The 20556-nt window shown below is 41.4% G+C and overlaps 1 protein-coding gene across 1 annotated transcript in view; it reads left to right on the top strand.

Annotated features, from left to right (window-relative positions):
* SESN3 (sestrin 3) overlaps positions 1 to 3222 on the top strand; it is a 69305-nt gene extending 66083 nt beyond the window's left edge. Inside the window, exon 10 of the mRNA XM_054592487.1 lies at positions 1523 to 3222. Coding sequence (XP_054448462.1) covers positions 1523 to 1609 — 87 coding nt within the window. The 3' untranslated portion in view covers positions 1610 to 3222. The remainder of the gene's footprint in view (positions 1 to 1522) is intronic.
* Positions 3223 to 20556: the final 17334 nt, after the last annotated feature.

Raw genomic sequence — 20556 nt, 5'->3', positions numbered from 1 at the left:
CTAAATTTTGGTTGTGTGCTTTGTCTAGTGTGGTGTATAAAGTAAAAGTTTAGCCTTTACTAAACTTTGGCCTTTAAAGGACTCATGGGTGTGGACAACAGTGTGGTGATTGCTGGGAAGAGGGAGGTATAAGGGGACTAAATGGTAATGGAGGAAAAAAACTGAAAAAAAAAGAGAGAAAGAAAATTTTAATCTGAGTGTAGATATTTTTAAAGTACATTTGAAAAACCATCTATCATTCTAACAATGAATAAAAGTCAAACCTACTGAGGTGGTGTGATAAGTGTAATTGTGTCTTGGCCTAGAAGGCCTATCCATTTAGAGATTTTTTTAACTGCAGCCTTTAGAGTCAGCTTACTAAAACAATAGTTTCTCATTCTAATTTGGTAATTTAGTATTTTGATAATATAATGCAGGACCTTTGAGTCAAATATATTATATAAAAATATTTCTTTGGATAAAGGGGAATCATTATTTAAGAATTAATAAATATTAAGGATCTTTATTAACATTATAAGAACTGGCCTTAAACCTAAGGTCTATTGACTGTTAAGTCCAAGAATCTTCCATTTTATTCCACTGTTTTCAAGCTTGAAAGTAAAAAATATTTTTAGGGTCCTAGTATTCACTATGTAAATAAATATGACCTTGGCAGCAAATGTTATGGCCTTAGTACCTGACATAGTTTTTTGAGAAGTCTTGGAGCCAATCACACACTCAATGAATATCCACCGCATCTCTCATTGATGGATCTTAATGGCCTTGTTTATATGTTTGCAGTATATTCTCTTCCTTGACTAGGTTTTATCTAGAAATTCTCTTCATGATTCATATCTAACAACATACCAACCAATAGTAAGTTACCAAAATAATTGAAATGTAATACCACATTTTTGTAATACATTTTGAGAATACATGAGTATTCATTTTAGCCTATCAGCTGAGAAGTAGTATCCTCCAAAAAGTTAAGTGCTTTTTCACAGCTGTTTTTAAAAGACTCTAGGGAAGCTGCGCATATCTAATAAGTACCAGACACTAATTACAAACTGCTGAAAGCTTCAGATGTTCACTTTAGTATCCTTTCAATTAAATAGTAAAAAAGTGTTTTTTAAAAGTCTCCCAAGGAATAAGCATAGACTATAAGAAATGCAGGGCTGATTTTTAGACATACAAAATTTTACAACTGGCAGAAAGTATTAATATAGCTTTTAGAAAAGTTGTATAAAAATTAGTTTCATTTTATAACCCAAAAGATTGAATGGCTTTACATAACATATATTCTAACAAAATTATTGGAACTGTTAAAACTTTAGGGGTTATCTTTACCGCTTACAAGAACCATTTTTTATAAACAGTTTTTCTCTGGATGTAACATCATGTACATGCATGACTGCCCCGCGGGTGTGTTTGTGCACATGTATACATACACCAGAAGAACCTTTGTGGAGGCCTGCTGTATGAAGAAAATTTAAAGTTTTTCAGTTCATAATGGTCATTAAATTGGTAGCATTTTCATTTCTAGGTTCACGTCAATTTACTTTTAATGGAAGCACGGATGCAAGCTGAACTTCTGTATGCTCTTCGTGCCATCACTCGGCATTTGACCTGAAGCATCATCAGGGAAAATGTTATATATGTGTAAAGACCTTTTCACATACGATATACATCAGAAGCTGTTTGTGATGTAGCATCAGAAATTATTCACTTCTCTGTGTCAAAGTTTAGCCGTTTTTTTGGGGGCGGCTGTAATGTGCAATGATGTGTTTTCTTTTTCTTGATGCTTAACATTACTAACAATTGCAAAAATAATACTGAGGAGCACTACTTTGCATTGTTTTAGTTGGATTTTTGGAAGCTGATCAAAATCATGAACCTGGTATGTTAATGCTTAACTTCAGCGCTTTGGGGTTTGTGTGTATGTATATTTCCCTCCCCCCTTTTTTTGGTTTAACAAGGAAAAGCGCTTACAATCTGCTCAAGTGATTATTGATTCAGATATTGGAATTCAGCAAAGAATAACCTCCTCTGGTCATTCTCAACTCTTCATGTTGTGTCCTAAATCTGGTAGAGGAAAAGCATGTGCTGTTGAACTAAGCTGCTCACAGGACACATACCTGTGTCCCCAGGAGATTATTTGTCAGGCACTGTTTGGTTTTTTTTTTTTTGTTGTTGTTCGTTTGTTTTTGGTTTTTTACTGCTATTGGCGATAACGTGAAATGTGATACAGCCATTGTCCATTATTTAATGTGAAATTAATCATGATGAATTCTATAGCATGCTACTGAAATGCCAAATTCAGCTATTTTCTTTCTCTTCTGAAACAGAAGTTTCAGTTTTCCGTATCAGATGTATATATTAAAAGTGGAATTATGCACAATCCTTTCTATCACTGACAGCAATCCTCAGTCATCTTAAATAATCAGTGCTTACAGTGCTGCTTACAGTTCGTTTAGTTGACACATACAAAGTTGTACCCACCCACACAAGGCTGACCAAAAATTTTCTTTGCACATTTTTCTTTTCTCATAGTGTTTTCTGTATTGCAGTAAGCAGAAGGTTAATACACCTATATATTTTTTCCTATTAGGCTTTTAGAACTTATTTTCCATGATTTTTCTTATAATAGGTTAAAACAGTTTATTATTCAAAGGTAAAAATTGTGTTTCTATGCATTAATGTGAATGAACAACAACAACAAAAAGAGTGCAATATGTTAAAAAATATATATACTCAACTAAACTTTCCCCCTATTAGTCACTGCAGAAGTGTCCTTTCAAACAGAGCCATAAAGAAATTTGATTCAGATTTCTTTATTGCATAAGGCTTTTGTCTTACTGGGGTTGAACAATGTTCCTTTCATAATGCCAAAGCATCCCCTGCCCCAGAAAAATCTCTTTGGATGACTGGTTAAAAAAGATTTATCAAGTCTTAGGGGGAAGAATATAAGCATCCAAAAAGTCACATTTTTGCATTGGTTTATGTTGCTTGGTTAGAGTATCTTCACAGAGCACAACATTATGTGTTTATAGCTTTAATTTGTCTTATGTTAACAAACCAGTGAAGTGCCTAAAGAGATGCTGACAACTAATCCAGTAGGACACGACTGCACAGCTTAAACGCTTTTTGGTTAATTGAAGGTGACTTAAATTGTACACCAACATACTAATTTTTTAAAACATCCATTTTTTTCATAGTAAATAATATAGTTAAAAATTTTCCCCCCATAAAGATTTTAGATTTACTTACTTGTTATATAGGACTTACGTTTTTTCCTCTCTCATGAAAGAATAGTGGACTAGTGTTTTGTTAAATAATTTCCCCCTTCCATGTATCTTCCTTTTCTGGTACAATAAATAGGTTGCTTTCTTTTAGATCTTGTTCCAGATGAGAAAATAGAAAGATGACTGTAAGCCTATTAACATAAGGAAGTTCCGCATTTTTAGATTCTAGGATCTTCTTTGAAAACTTCCATGTGAGGAAAAAATTACTAATTTTTTAAAGACAGGGTGGTTTCTTTAAAGAGATTAGTCAAAGAACTCATGCCAGTTTTCTTCTGTTTTGTTGATATGCCGTATGTTGGTTTTATTTAGTATCATATTATATAGATATGTTTTATAAAGAAAATATGTACGAGAATGGCAAAACCCAGATGACAACATAAATGTCCATTTAACTTCCCTAACTTTAGAACTTTCAAGTTGAGGATATCTTATTCTCGACGTTTTTTTTGTTTTTTGTTTTTCTTTTTAATAGAATTCTTTCAGTTAACAGGCCTCTATTTTTGTGCAGGTGACCTGTGTTACAGGATGAAAATGATGTTTATATATTGAAAAGGAGGAGAAATTCTCAGAGAACACCACATGAGCTTTAGACCAAAAGGGGAAACAAGGTTTAAGTAACTAAAATGGCCACTTAGTTTTTGTTTTTTTCTTTATTTCCCCAGAAATGTAAGTAGTTGGAATTTGGGTTATGGAAATATTAGTGCCTTTACTAGATGTTTTTCCTAGCAAAATTTCTTTTCAACTCAGCATTGATCTATCTCATCAGTAATCAGGAAAATCAGTTGACTTGGAACTATAAACAAAAACAAAACAATTTATTTATGAACCTCAGTGAACCAGCCTAGAAAAATTGACTTCTGGAGGTGCCTAAGCACCTACTCAGATGCAGCATGCACAGCATTCCAGGTTGTGAATACCATGTTACACAGAGTTTGCTGTGAACTTTATCTAATGCAAACTTGAAATTCTGATGCGGTTTTCCAGGGTGGTATATTTTCAGAGTATTGAATTTACTATGTAGTAATTTATAGTATAGCTTTTTATATTAAAATGTGATATTTTTAAAAGAGCTATCTGGTTCAATTGGTGAAATGATATGATTATATAAGATGCTAACCTACACCTTGGGCTCACATTGTGCCAAACTTAAATGTGCAAGTGTACGTGAAAAAAAGCACATGTGAATGTGAACTCTCTAACTTCGTTGCTTATTATGTTAAAATTAGTCTAGTCATCCACTGATGTATATGCTTGATCGATGTCTTTTTCCTGTCAAATTTCAGGTTTTCCAGCTCCAGTTGTAATTCTTAATTTCTCAGATCACCTTAAAAAATACCTAAATACTGTCCCATCTGAAAGTAAATCTGTTCTTTAACCCGACCCCTTGACTGTGGGAGTGGCCTGGCCGCCTCGCTGGATTGTCAGATTAGGCCTCCTCAGGTGAACTCATGATATTTAGAGGAAAAAAGGCTTTTGAGACGGGACTGCTTATTACCTTACTCACCTTTTTGAACTAAGTATATTGTCTCAGTCTCAGGAAGAATCTTTGTTTCATTTAGGGTACTATTTTTAGAAAAAAAGATGGCCCTTCATTATGGCTTTAAACCCAAATAATGGCCAAGTTTCACAGCACTGTTTTAGAACAGAGAACTCAATGTAAGTTTTTTATCAAAATCATATTTGAACCAGAACCCCTATTTTAGTTGTGTTATATATAGTCTAAAATTTTTCAATGCTTCTAAAAGCTAATTAACATTATTCCAGAGCAACTTTTTCCTTTCCACTTTACAGAGTTATTTTTAATCCAAAATCATTTTTTTTGTGCTGCAGCAAAATAAAATTATCAGCAAACAAAGACCTATACTAAAAAATAGTTCACCACTTTAGTGCAGAGTGCATGCATATATGATGGTAATTCTTTTAAACTCCAAGGACAATTCATCAGGGAAAAAACAAATTTCAGTGCATGTTATAAAAATGATTTGCACTGTACTAGTGAAATGATGTTTTTGTTTTATGTCATGTTTAAAGACAATTCTAAATCATTCCTCTGGAAAGAAAGACCTTAAACTCTTTATCTAATAGGACTTTTTATTTTATGCAAATAGATGGTCTTGCTGCATGGAGTAAACTTATGCAACACTAATGCTATGTAAATAATATATGAAATTTTCTTAGTAGTATAATTCAACAGCAAACTGAAAGACATGTGGCTACACTGTTTAGATTAAGTTTTAAGTTAGCCAGTTTGTATAATCAGAACCTCTTCTAGGTGGCCATCATCATAAACTATGTTTCCCTATAATCTCCCTCTGGAGACTGAGAATTAAAATAAGTAGTCTTTCCTCAGAGCAGTACTGTAACATGAATGTATTCATCTCAGTCAACAGAACTTAAATGCCCCCTTTATGTGGAGCATATTTCCATGCTAATGTGGCTCAGCAGTGTCTGCTCAGGTGAGACCTAGAACAAAAATAGCAGGAGTGAAATGGATCATAGAGGTAGAGGTATATGTCAAGGCAGAGCCTGGCGAGGAAGGAAAAGGTTTTCAAAGAACACGTGGAACATAATTTTCCGAGAGCGTGGCCGTCCTCAGCCACACTTACTCTAAAGGAACATTACCCGTCGTAGGAGCTCCTCCCTGCTTTCAGTCCAGCCATCCCGCCTGCTTTCTCTTCCTCCAAGTGCCTCAACCTCTACACGCTCCCTCTCCTCCCTTTCACTCAGTCCATCTTGGTCTGAATGCCTTTTCACACTCCAAACCAAACATCACCAGCCACCTGCTGATAGTCACCAGCATTTACTTTTGTGAGTCACTTTTTCTCCATTCATTAAGAATATGACTTTATCCCAACGCCCTCTAAATCCCACTACCATCCTGTTACATTTTGGCTGACCGTTGCTCCAGAGGCCCTGCTGCATGTTAGGCAGCACCAACGTAACTGTCCATCCCAGACTGTTCTACCCTTTCCCAGCTGCCAAAATATCTTGCTCTCCTCTACCTCATCCCCAAAGAGCCTATAAATTCAGAGTATCCAATGTTTTCATGGATTAACTCTCTGTTGTTCAGTAATACTACTTCCATATTTTAAATAAATCACAGAAGATTTTTGCCTTCTAACAAAGTAGGAATCTTTATATTTATACAGAAATTGAACTATTTCTACCATGCAGAATTTAGCATTTAACAGGATTTTAAAGTGATTGAATTGCCATTCGAACCTGGATCTGTATTAGGTAATAAATACTGGTATTAGTCCAAGTTATTTGAATGTTAAGTTAAAATTCCCCAGCAGTCCAGATTGATCTGTAACCTTTAGTGGAACAGGAAAGTTCTGGCATACAGATGGGTGGTGTTTCAGACATTAGCTTTATTTGGTGGTATTTGGGCCTCAAAACACACTTCTAATAGAAGGATCTGTGATAAAGGGTGTTTAGGTGGTCTTATTAGATCACTGAAGTCCATGCGATTATATGTGTAAAACACCACAGAATTAGCTACATAAGAATTTGATCAAGCTTTCCTGGGTTAGACTGCCCTGTTCTCACAGAGGTGGGGGGATGATGTCCTGTGGGACAGAAAGAGAATGCGTTGAGTTTGTCGTCTTTATTCCCTGGCTATACTTAGGAACATCCAGACAGTATCAGTGAGGAGCAGGAAACGCACAGAGGAGGAAGAAGCAGGAGCTCTTCCTGCCCAGCCAGGGTGTGCTTACTCGGTGTAGTTCATAGAAGAAAACTTGTCAGGTTTCTAAAATGGGGTGTGTTTATCTACAGATGGTTGTCTGACCTGAAGGTGAACAAACCATCCTGTTTGAAAGTATTGATTACTATGATCAATGGTGGTATCTAGATGCTTTTCACTCCCATTCATGAGCAACCTGACAGCAGAGTCTAGTAGACGCCTTTAAGAGCCCAGGAATGAATCAATGCCTAGTTAAGAAATGAGACAGTAATAGAGACTGAAGGAATGGATTTTATTAAATCATGTCATGAAGCATTTGTTCTAGCTTTAAATTAATCATGGCTGCACCACCATGAAGTACAGAATTGAAAAAGGAGGGTAATGGGGAAAGGAAGAATATTTGATTCTTTGCAATGCTTGTGGAAATTTTTGAAATAATGAAATGCATACTGTAAAAGCCTTTAGAACAAACACCCCACTTTGCAGCTCATAGGAGAATAGCAAACATTAGTAAGTCTAAATATGATCAATAGAATTTTTGGTATATAAATCTGCAAAAACAGTCTTTTCTTCCACCTCTCAATCTAACCTCTTAGAAGTGAATGTATGAATCCTGGTTAGCTAGGTGTCTGCGTTATGGCACTTACCAAGCGAAATGGATCGCACATCTCTGTATTAATGTCTTCACGAATTTTTACCCAACCTCCAAATCTGATAAGGAAGGATCAAAAGGTAGGATCAAGGAAACCTATCAGTTGGGTAGCCAAGTAGTTTCCCTTGGAATGTTAAGGCTGTTTTCTCCTTTCTGAATTTTACTGGTTCTCTAAAATAAAAGGTGAGAGCTAAATGGTACCCATGTTCATCAAGGAAAGTTATCCAAACTCTGTATTTAATACAGATATTTCCTTTGCATTCATATATCTTCCCTGGAAAGAAAATACAATTTTTCCCTTCCTCTTTCTCTTCACATTTACTCTTTTCAACCTGAGATAAGATAGACGCAGAAAGCAAACCACAAGCCAGTTTGGCATCTTTGTTCTGAAAGAGTAGTGACATCCACATGCACAGTCTGAGCAAGGTGAAAAAGAATCCTGTGCGGTTGACTTGGAACATGGCCTTGCTGCTTGGATTAGCTCCTTCAAACCTGAAAATAACTTTCCTGGTCATGGAAGAACTGGATGTATCCTTTAGCTTCTGAAATAAGATTTGAACTTGAAATCTTGTTTTTAAATCCTGATTTTGCAGGGCAGCTACATGATGAATGTACATATTAAGGCTTTGTAGCTGAATTGCACATGAAATCAGATTGCCAACTTTTTGACTTTCAATTTTAGATTTCATTTTATCCTTAAGTTGTGAGCGATATATGTAGCATGCTGTGAAATGTCTATTATAGTTCTTTAATTCATCAGTATTAATACAGAATTATCTTTTGCGTTCCTTGGTACTTTTTATTCAGTGTAATCAGAAGCTGTGATGTTTTGCCTTTGTAGTCCTGTGCTTTGTTACTGTAATTTTTTTTTTTTTACGAAGCACGTGACTTTGGACTAATGTGAGGCGGATGATCTTTAAGACTGCTATATATATATATATATATATGTCTCTTACTATATAAGGTTTTCAATTAGAATAAGCTTTTATCAGATAGATCGTTGATGCAATTTAGGATTTACACAATTTTCATTGTCAAATGGCAGTCTTATATTTATAGTTTCAATTCTGAAAATAGCAAACTTGATACACAGCAGCCACTTTAAACTTGTTCTGGCAAACCAGACCCTGCTGTAGTTGTAGTCTAAGGTAGTTAACCATATAAGCCTTGTCAACTGTTAGGCCCTCCACATGAGGCAGCAGTTAAGGAGATTATAGAACCCATGAAAGCTTTTTGTATGTACGACTAGGTTTTATTTTTCTTATGTTGCTGAATTTGCAACTCTGACTAAAGCTGACCTGAGTGGATCAGTTTATGTGTATTCTAGTGCTTTAATGCCTTTTTTTTTTCCCTGGAGGGATGGGTAATATTATTTGAACAGATGCAGAAGGAAACGTTAATGAGTCAAGACAAACACATTTGAAATAAAGGAACTGTGTATTAACATGTTAACAATTCATAACTGCACTTTTTATGACATTTTGAAAATCTATTTATAGGTACAGAACAATGGGTTTTGTTAAACTGTATCACATTTATACTTGCAGAAATTTATTTCATTGTTATTAGTAGGAATTTTATTGGTTCAATAAAATTGGCAAAACTGAACCCCAGTTGTTTGCTTTTGTATGTATCCGTATTTATATTTATATTGGAGTAGCATTCTTGCCCAGGTTTGCTTCTGTTTGATTGTTGAGATACACATTCTAAAAGACATCAGAATTGTCAGAGTCATTTTTTCCCCTTATTTGTCCCTGACCCACAGTTTTCTCATGACATTTCTTATAATCACTCAATAGTGCATTAGTAGAATATTGCAATAATAGTGGGCAAAATGTATAGTTATTGTCACCTTTTAAAATATCAGTTACGGTCTTGGCAATAGGAATATTAATTTCACTATTATCTCTTGTTACCAAAATAGTAAAGAAGTGGGATCATTCTACAGATGAGGAAAATGAATCTTAGAGAGCTGTGCTTGCCCGAGAGTTGGCACCTGGAGTCGGCAGTGAGGATTTCCACTCCGGTCTTTCTGATACCTCTTCTTACGTTGAACTACACTACCTTAATTCAGCCTGGGTTTCTTGCTTAGGCTAAATGACCATGCTATTATCAACATGACATTTTACTACAAACTAGAGGTTAGATAACATTCCTCTCTAGCTAACTTGCAACTTCTATAATGTTGCAAAAAAAAATTTCCCCCCTCCAGTCTTGAATGGACCCTTTGATTTAAAAGATGGTCCCTGAGGGGAAGGTACACAGACCAGTATATAAAATCAGTTTCTGTCAATTTAAAGGCTAACCATTTTTCCCAACAATAAGCCTGATGCTGAAGAAGGCTCAGGAAAGCTTGAAACTGTTGTATTTTAGTTTTAGGACCATTCTACTCTATGGCAGAAGTTACCAATTCAAAGTCAGAGTTTCTAATGCACAGAAATTTCTAAGTGCGGTGAGAGGAAAGTCAACTTCAGGAAATGTCTCTGCTCCCATGATCTCACCTACTTCACATGTTTCAAAACACAGGTGAGCCCAAACCTTTCCACAGAACTCTTTAACAAGGAATTTGAGGCAAGAATTCTTAATACTCCCTCCTGCACTGGCCTGCTCCCAAAATAAACGAAAATAAACCCTTCATCTTTACATCAAGAAGAAGAAGAGGCGAACTCTCCCCATTGCAGTACTTTTCACAACCCATTGACTGTTTTCCTTTATTTGCAGAGGTGTTAGTGCACGAATAACCACTTCAAAGTCACCATGGCCCCTCCAAGTCCCTACCCATCATGGTGGTGCTGCTGCGGCCACCAGGTCCAGTGGGAAAGGCCCTCCTGTTCCCTGGGCTGCCCTCCTCTGGTTCCCCGTGTTGGGGCTGTGCCGAGTGCTCCTGGCAGGCTGCAAGAGGGACCTGCCTTTGAGCTGAGCATGCACGAAGAGAAGTGCAGGAGTTAACGGCTAACCCAGGAGCAGGGACCACCTGGGGACTGCTGCCTTCTTTCATTTCCCAGGCCACAGTTTGGAGACTCCCAGGACCTGGTGGGATTGAGTACCAGTCCCACTCCATCAGCCTTCCCTCCTTTACTATGTCAGCTCCTCTCTCCCTGACTCCCGTCCCATGGGTCTCAAATAAACCTTGGGCTTGGGCTTTGCTTTCCTGGGAGCCCAGGCCAAGAAAAGGCAGTACAGGGTAGGGTGCTAGCACGCAGATCCTAGAATAAATTCAGATGTAAGCACCACCATTGCTAACTACCTGACTTTGAACAAGTCACTTAATGTGGCTCCTTTGTTTCTTCATCTGTAAAATGCAGGTAACAGTAACAGGAAAGAAGACATAGCCCTTGTCCATCAAAAGGGGGAAGTGTGGGTAAGCTGAGGGTAAGATAGCTGACAGCTGCCAACACAGAAGAGAATCAGGAAATAGCTCGTAAAATGGGGGTCATAAAAGGCATCGTTTATCAAGAACCTTCTAAATATTAGGAACTTTACATTATAATCATCCTGCAAGTGGGTATTGTCCCCATTTGAGACAGTTAAAAATACAGACTTGGCAAAATCAAGCAACTTAAGATCAAACAAGTGGATGGCTGAACTGTTCTCAGATTTGTCTGACTTTTATAGATACTCTTTTTCCTGTATGCCAAATAAACAGGGAATTAGTGCACTTGTGTTGCTACTATTGGTGGTGGTTTTTAAAACAGGTAATAGTTAAACAGGCACCTATAGAATGACTAAGATTTGGAGCAAGACTTTTAAGTAGAATAGAGGGAGCAAAAATCCGCTGCAATAGTCTGTGTGTGTAGGACTTCATTAGAGATGAATTTGGAAAGTGTCCTTTGGTCAAACTGCAGAGTCTGAAAGGTTGGGCCAAAATACTTGTATTTATTCATTTGGAAAAGCAGATGAAAGTCACTTTCAGTGTTTGTTTGTTTGTTTACTACTGGGATAGATGTGCTGCCCCTTGATAACTGGAGTCTGACTGCAATTTCAGGGCAGAGGGGAAACTGCAAGGTAACTGTGATGCCTCCTTTGGGAAGTTGTGTGAATATCTTAAATAATTTCCTGAATACTTTGACACATCCCCTTGACAATGTACACCAGGCTATCCTTGGTAAAGCATAAGATACAGCAAACTATTGACGTACAAGGTCTTGCCTTCCCACAGATGTACACGAAGACCTGATGCCCAGGGCCAATGTGAGAGCCTTCAGGACTTTGTGCTTTCTAATTACTCTACCTAAACGAATAAAAGTTAGGTAATGGATGTGGTAGATTATTTACATTAATGGCATCAATTAATGTTCTCCATGCATCCACACCCTTTGGCCTGTAAGGTAACAACTTCACCCATCAAGAAATGAGCGTGTTTCTCCACTTTCTTGAATATGGGTTCATCCCATGACCTGAGCGGTGGCAGAAGTGGCATTGTTCACGCTGCAGACCTAGGCTTTCAGAGGCCTTGCCTGCTCCCATGCTCTCTCAGGATCCTGCCATGCCGAGGCCTGCCTGCTGGAGGATGAGCCCACTGGGGCAAGCTGAATTGCCCCCGGTATTCTTGCCAAGGCCTCAGACATGTGGGAAAGTCCACCCAAGATCAGTAAAGCCCACCTACCTGCAGCTGCCTGCTGGCACACAGGAGGTGCCTCACCAAGCCCAGTTCAGATCAGCAGAATCGCCCAGCCAACCCACAGAACCCTGAGCAAAATTCCCTATTTGTTGTACACTGCTGAGGTTTTACGGTTGGTTGTGTGTTACACAGCATTATTGTGGCAATAGACAATTGACATAACTCAGGTGGATGGCACTTCACAGAGAATCAAGATTGAGAAATGTCTTCCTCACATCAGTCTATTAAGGATCGCCTTGGAGGAGGAGGTAGAAGTGGGTGTGAGGGAATAAATGGTGATGGAAGAAGACTCGACTTGGGGTGGTGAACACACAATACATTATAGAATTGATGCATGATAGGATTGTACACCTGAAACCTATAATTTTATTAATCAATAGCACCCCAATAAATCCAATATAAAAGAAAAGAAGGATAGTCTTGGAAATAGTCTCAGGGATTTTCATTTATACTCTCAACTGGAGTCAGAGTAGTTGATAACTTAATAATCAGCCCTTTGATCCTCTTCGTCCTCAGAATGTCCCTCTTTGTGAGATAAATCATATATCATATATCATATGAAATATTCCTGTCATATTCCTGTCAAGCTCATTCTTAGGTCTTCGTCCTCAATAACTTGGACCCTAAGCATGACTTTACCCATAACTGGACTAGTGAGCTTGGGGCCAAAATACCGAAACACCCAAACATCAGAGTACGTAAGAGTCACTGAGGACCTTGATAAAAATCCAGATTATGGAACAATCCTCAGAGATTCTGGTTTAGAAAGTATGGGACTGAGACCAGCAACCTCCATTAAAACAAAAAATCTGCATACCTGAGGGCCAGTCAGTCTCTGAGGAAAAAAGATTGGGTTATTTATAAGAAGAGCTTTCTAGTTCTAAATGTAATAAAGCTACAATACTGGGCCACACCAAAGGGTAATATTTGAAGGCTGTGAAAAGAAAAAAAGAAAAAGAAACAAACCAAACCACAAAAAAACAAGTGGACACAGAAAGTCCATCATGGAATCACGAATGTGGTAGGGGACGAAGAAAAAAAATACTTTTCTCCCATTTTTCAGTGAAGGTTCCTGCTATACTCCTTTTCCTACCTTGGGTGGCATTTAGGTCAAATGAATAGTTCTCAACCACGCTGTACCTAGAATCCCCTGAGGACTTTAAAAAAAAAACTGATATCTGAGAAGCAGCCCACCACCCTGAGATTCTGATGGGATCTGTCTGAGGTGCATAGAGGACATTTGGTTTTGAAAAGCTTTCCTGGTGGTTCCAGTGTCCAGCACAGTTTGAAAACGGGTGGGCAAAATTAATAACATCTCCCACCAAATAGATATCTTCCTAACGGTGGAAAGAATTTCAGCCCTGATTTACCAAACTGACTTGCAGGCTAAATGGAGAGAAGGCAGTTGGATTGGGCAGGTAAGAAAAGGAATTCCCAGCTACTTCTAAAATAACATGTTATGGTAGAATCTTAGAAGTGCCAGGAAGATGAACATGGAAACGTGAACCCATTTCACAGGACCATGACCCCTAGGGAAGGAAGTCAAGTGTCCGTGCTTGCCTGTGAGCAGAGCACTTTGGCAATGTGAAAGTCATTCTCGATTTCTCTGAATCTATGTGCAGTGTGTGCACTTAAAAATAGCATATGGATTACACAATATCGTTTGTAATTACTCTTCTCCCTGTAACTTGGTGGCAAGAATGCTTGTCTGGTATTTCAGATATTTCTTGAATGCAGGAATCCTGTGTGACACACAATATTCCCATGTAAGTAAGACCTAGGGGAACTCTTTAAAAATGAAATGGACTGTGGTAGATTATAGAATAAGCCATGGTTCTCAAAACCTTCACTCTGCATCAAAATCTACTGGGAAGCTTCTCAAAAATAGACATTCCTGGAAATCACCCAAACTTACTGAATCAGAATGGGAGGTACGGGGCTCATACAATTTCCCTTTTCACCAGCTCCCCACACAAACTTTCATGCACTCAGCACCACAGAGGTCTCCTTTTGAGGCCCGTGTATCATTTGGCAGCAGGCCCCCTTAGCATTTTCTGCGAGGCCCTAAATCCACCTTGACTGCCCCCCGCCCCCCAGCTTTGTTCAGTATATGGCCGAGAAAACGAAAAAAGGTTCACATCTTATTAAAGCAGCAAATCTAATGGAATTTAGAAGAAGCTACATCAAAGTGGGATTCCCCACCGGAAAAATGAACTCCCCATTATAAACCTCTGTTACAAACTGCTCCTGAATTAGAAACTACTAAAACGCAATTCCTCAATCAAAAGGCAAAAACACGCAATGCTCTTAATATGCATTTCCGCATTGCTTTCCACAAAGGTTATGTGAACTTACCCCTTGCCAGTGCGCATGAGATGCCCCCGCTCTGGTCACAAGCACTTCAGACAAGCAGCATCTCCTTTATGACTTTGCCCGGTGCTGGTCATGGTGAAATGAAACAGAAGTGCTCTGTGCCTGGACCAAGGACGCAGTGATGGGAGAGGCTCAGGCAGCCATGGGACTTCTGAGCCAGAGAGTAGGACTTATACCATTTGGTTGAAGTGAAAAGATTCTGTGCAGTTTTCAAGAGAAATGTGGCTACCCAGCCTAGAGGGGCTATGGCAGCACCGAGGCTGCCAGCTGCTTGGCGGGGGTTGGCAGGTCCTTCTTACAGAGCCATCCCTACAGAAGGAATCCGCCTTGGGCTGAGACTGGGGGCTGACGTCCGTGGAGAAGGTCCCCAGATGGAGTACAGGGACTCGCTGGGAGGAGATGGTCAACAAGTCTTCAAAAGACCCTGCACTCTAACTTCGGGCGGTAGGCATGGTGGTGACAGAGCCAAGTTAGCCCTCGCGCCCTCTCTTTCAGCTTCCCGGTGCTGTCACGGGGTGCTCGCTGCTCAGGGCTTCACCCACCCAAGTGCTCCAAAAGGAACCCTTCCCGTCACATAACAGTACATTCTAACCTACTGTTTTCGTTGAGCACCTTCTATGTAAAACAGGATTCTGAAACTGACACTCTTCCTACTCACTCCTGCCTGTGGCCCCAAAAGGATTCAGGAGGTGGCAAGATGCTTCCATATCCCAAAGCAAAATAATGTTCTGTGTATTAGGACAAGCAAAAACAAAATTTAAAAAAAAAATCAACAAAAACCTGCTAGTAAGCCTTATCCCAGTTCTACTCCTCGCTATGAAAGACTTGAGATTGAAGAGGCGATTTCGTTAGAGAGAGCTGTGCTTTGAGTCCCAGCTCCCTTCACAGAGCCTGTTCTGAGGAATTTATACGTGTCTTGTGGAGATTAAAGAATCCCATAGGCTGGTGTTTAACTTCAATCTAAAAGAAAGCACACGAACTAAACCGTGGCTTGAGCTGCCCTCACTGGCAGGCCAGCACGAGGGGGGCGGGGGCAGCGAAAACGACTCGTCCTGCCTTTGCCATGCCCTCTGCAGGCCAAGCAAAGAATTGAAAGGTAACGAGGCTGGTGCTATCTTGAAGGGACACTGTCTAAGAGTGAGATGCCCCCAGCACCCAGGCAGATGCTGGAGGACCACAGGAGGTCACCCAGAAAAATGATGCCCTGTGTCAGTCCACTATGCCATCCGGGCTGAGGCTTTTATTGTAAGAGCAATGGAAGCAACAGCAAGAGGTTTCAACTGTGTGTATGGATGAGAGAGGAAGGACAGTGACATGATCAGATTTGCATTTCCAGAACATTCTGGCTGGTGCATGAAGAATGAAGGCAACCAGAATAGAACTGGGAAGGCTCATTAATAAGCCAGTCAGGAGGAAGGAGCAAGTAGTGCGGACTAGGATGGCGACTGCAGAGATAGTGAGCAGCCTATGGATTTGGGAGATAAGAGGTAAAAGTGATTGGGTTGTGGGAGGGTAAACAATAAGGAGGTGTCAGGATGACTCCGAAGCTCCTGGCTTCCCACACGGCTGCCCCGTAGAGCCATTGTGTCAGAGAACCCTGGAAAGGGGCCAGGTGCTAGGAAAGGAACCATGTGTTTGCCGTGGTCATTGAGAATTTGGGGCAACTTCAAGATGTACAAAGATGTCAGGTGGGTGAGTTTGTACATGGGTGAGATAGCTTAGGAAAAAGAGTGAGGGATGAAGGTAACCTAGGAGAAGCCTTGAAGGACTCCCCACTTCAGGCCAGAAAGAGGAGAAGGCACCAGTGCCAGGGGCGGAGGCAGAGAGGGAACGGCCAGAAACAGACTGAAGGGCCGCGTGCCTCACCTGGTTGCACAGCCCAGGCACGTTCCCTGCCTGCATGGCGTTTACAGTCAGGTGGAGAGGGCAGGGACATGACGCAAGAAAGCCATACAATTATAAAGGATAACCTGGAATAAATGTTGTAAAGGGAAATAGAATTAGAGTGAACTGTGGGGCGGGGTAGGGTTCTCTGAGTGACATTTCTCCAGAGCAGCTCGTTTGCGTTGAGATGCTGATGAGGGGCCCCTGTCTCAAGGTAAACGCCCCAGGGGTCCCTGGCAATTTCTTAAACCTCTGGCACTGAAGACACCAGTCAGTGCACAGTGAGCAGGAAAGCATTTGAAGGGGGAGAACTCCTTAGCGCCCACTGACTGCTTCCCCACTGGAGAATGTTCTTCCCTCCCCAGCTACTTCCCAGCAGGTGCTGCGGGCCCAGGGACGCGGTGCCTTCCACCGACGAGTGCTTCCCAAAAGAAGGGAAAGGGCCTGCAGAGTTGACCCAGGGCACCGATGCCCAGCCAGCCGCGAAAGGGTGGAAGAGAAGGTATCACATGCCCTCGTCCAATCGGAAGATGTTTGGGCTCTGGTCCAAGTCCTGGAGATCTGCACAGCCTGGCCTGCGCTGACCCCTACGGGAGCCAAGCCCTTACTCAAAGCAGAGTGACCCTAGAGGGTGCCAGGTGCTGCTCAGCCCTGCCAAGCAGTCTGCAAAGAAAGGCTAAGTGGGGTTGCCATGGTGTTCGTTGTTCTAAGGGCACCATAGGGTCAGGTGGCTGTGTCTCTGGGGCCTGAGCCTGCTTCCCCCCAAGGCTGCCTGAAATGCACCCGGGAGGAGGGTGCCTCTACTCACCCGAGGTCCCTGCCAGACTGCTTTACTGGGTTCCTTTAATTTATATCTTTCAAAGTAAACAGTATCGTACTCACATACAACCCAGTTTAACTAAGCAAATGGGAAGCACTGTTTTAAGCAGCAGCCTTAAGGATTGTAAGAAAGCACACTGTCTTGGTTAAGAGCTTAGGCTCTGGAGTCAGAGAGACTACGGTTCAAATTTCAGGTCTACTACCTCCTGGCTCCGCCCCCTACTGGTTCTGTGAGGCTGGGCAAACTACAGAGCTTCCCTACGCCTGCCTTCTTCATTTTATACAATGACGACAACAGAACCTACTTCTCAGGGATGTCGCAGGAATTCAGTGAGATGATGCATGTAAAGGACGTGAAAATGAAAGTAGTAATAACAGCTAATTTTTATTAAGCAATTACAGTGCATCAGATAGAGTCGAGGCGACTTACATGAAGGAATTAATGGCCTATTATGTGGAACTCAAGGGCTTTCCCAGTCTGGCCCGACCCCGCTTTCCAGACTTCCCTTGTACGCTTACTCTCTCCCCAGTCCAGATACAAATCCCCGGGTGCAGCCACGCTGGCCCCCGCCCCTCCTTAGAGCCACCACCTTCTCTCCTGCCCCTGACCAGCAGCACCCCCGACTCCCAGTTCACTGGTACCACCTTTGTCTTATAGAACTCCTACTCATCTTTCAGGGTACAAGCCAGCTGTCACCGGCTCTTTGCAGCCTCCCCTGCCGCATCCAGGCAGTCAGCGGTTCCTCCTCTGTGCTCCCACACCCTTCCTCCGCACCTTCCAAACGAGAGTGAGAGTAATAAACATAAGCGCCAAGCTCTGTGCTTAAGTACTTTTAACTATTTTAACTCATTAAATTCTCACGGGAGCACCATAATGTAGGTTTTATAATAAACCCTCTTTTAGGATGCAAACTGTACAGCACAGAGAAGCTAAGCAACTTGCCCGATGCCACACAACCCCTAAGCAAGCGGCAGAGCCACTACACAAATCAGACCTTCTGACTCCAGAGGCAGCGCTCCTACCACTGCCCTGCCCTGCTTCTCCTGGGCACAGGTGCCTAAGTCCACCTCCTTCATCAGGCAGGGGAAGCCAGGGGTTGTTCCATTCATTTCTGCATCTCCAGCTCCCAGCACAGTACTTGGCACATGAGCACGTCCAAACTCCCTCCCTTTGTCCCCCAGACACTAAACTAGGCTATTTCAGGGAGAAAGAAAAAAAAAACAAAAAAAAACAAAAAAAAAAACCTAATCTGGTAAAATTCACCCATGTGTTCTGGTCTTCTTTTCTCTCTGTTCTTGATTTTTGATTAAGAAATTCTGCTCTCAGTTCTTTCCAAGGAGCCCAGTATAGTCTCTTTGAAGTTGATGAATATGAAGAGGTTCTTGACATTTATTTTATTTTTTTTAAAGCCACTTCCCTCATGGAGAAGTTTGGATCCTAGAGAGAGAGAGAGAGAGAGACATATTATTTGTCATGACAACTTTTCCTGTTGAAAGGAAGTGGCTCCATTTAAAAAGAAAAAAGAGTAATAAAAAATTTCCAAAGGCAAAGGGGTTTCCAGAAGGTTCCCGCCCTGACTGGGCAGCTCCTGGAGGCAGCCATGGAGCAGGAGGAAGTCTTGAAGAGGAGCACAAAGAGGGCACCGCTGGCTACAAAGCCGTCCCAGAGCAGCAGCCCTGCCCAGCTCAGTGAGGCTGCCCTCAGCACCTCACAGCCAGAAAGGAGCTGGGGAGGCCAGGATTCGTGCAGGGGTGGGGGAGGGGGTATTTCAAGAATCTTGGGAGTTAGCAAAACTGAAAGGTTGCCCGGCTGGCCTTTGTCCCTTTCTGCTTCCAAGCTTAGTATCTAATTCATATATTTCCAGGATTCTTGCCCTTTCCCCATCAGGAGCAGATCACATCTGGGGCCAACTGGTCCTTTGCCCTCAGTCATCCATGCTCCTCCAGCCTTTTCCCCCCTTCGAAACAAAAGGTGGGACTTTGCCAAGATTAAATGGTATTCCTTTCAAAGCCCCAAATCTGGCTCAGTTCAACACACACAGGAGGAGGCCTTTGAAGGCGCAGCAGCTAATTTTCCAATAAAACAAAACTTTTTTGAATGAAGGCCAATAAAGAACCAACATCTTCCAAATTCAGATCCTAATCAGCTCTGTAAAAAATGGATTTATAAGCCAAGGCTTAAATTGTGCTAAAGGCCTCAGATTTGAAAAACGCTTGAAACTAGAACTGAGAGGCGATGGAGGTGCCATTAGGAAATGTTGGGGAGGGGGAAGCACTGGTGTGTGGTTTTGCTTCCTACCTGCAGTTATCGAGTTCATGAGTTTGTAGGATCTCGGCCCTGTTGTTAAGTATACACTGAGTACATTTTCCTTTTTAAGTATTTTAAGGATTATTTATTTAGTTTCAGAGAGAGGGGAAAGGAGGGAAAGAAACATTTGTGTGAGAGAGAAACATCAATTGATTGTCTCTCACATACCCCCAAGTGGGGACCTGGCCAGCAACCCAGGCATGTGCCCTGATGGGGTATCAACCCAATGACCTTCCGGTTCACAGGACAGCACTCAATCCACGGACCCGCACCAGCCAGGAAATATACTGAGTGCAACTTTCTACCAAAACTCAATAGAGAATTTGAAGGTATGTGACACAGGATTGTCACCCTTGAGTGATTCACCCTCTCACCAAGAAAAGAAGACCAACAATGAGCAAATATCTGCATAGAAAGGGCACATGGTAAGGGCCTCTCAGATTCACTTCCTGTCTTCCCTGTGGACTGTCAGGAAAATGATGTGACTGTGAATGCTGTCCCTGGACAGAGAGGAGCACATTGACCATGGAAAGGGAAAGCTCGCCGTGGACCCGTGTGGCCAGCAGGACTGGCGCAGTGGAAGACGGCCAGGGTCAGATGGGCAATGAGGAGCGAGCGTTAGCTGGGGTGGGAGGGCAGGGCCGACGGGCTCTCATCGGGGCTCCAGTGCCAAGTCCAGTGGTTTGGCTTAGCCCAACCTTCAGAGAGGAAGTCATCTCTGAAAGCCATGGAGTGGGGGTGGGGGGTGTTTGCTTTTTGCGTTAATAGGGCTTTATTTTATACTTTTAAAATCTGAATTTGAATGTCTGGCGTGGGGGAACATTTGCTCTTCAATATTCAGTTTAGCTCCAAACCCCATTCCTCCTATGGATCGCCCAACTTATATATTTATATTACCTGTCCGGGCCCTGTAGGAATTTGAGTTTCTGGCCC

This window comes from Pteronotus mesoamericanus, unplaced genomic scaffold (assembly GCF_021234165.1).
Source record: "Pteronotus mesoamericanus isolate MK-2021 breed Mesoamerican mustached bat unplaced genomic scaffold, CSHL_Meso_final scaffold_36, whole genome shotgun sequence".
Classification (NCBI taxonomy): Eukaryota; Metazoa; Chordata; class Mammalia; order Chiroptera; family Mormoopidae; genus Pteronotus; species Pteronotus mesoamericanus.
This window is presented reverse-complemented; position numbering and strand designations above follow the sequence as displayed.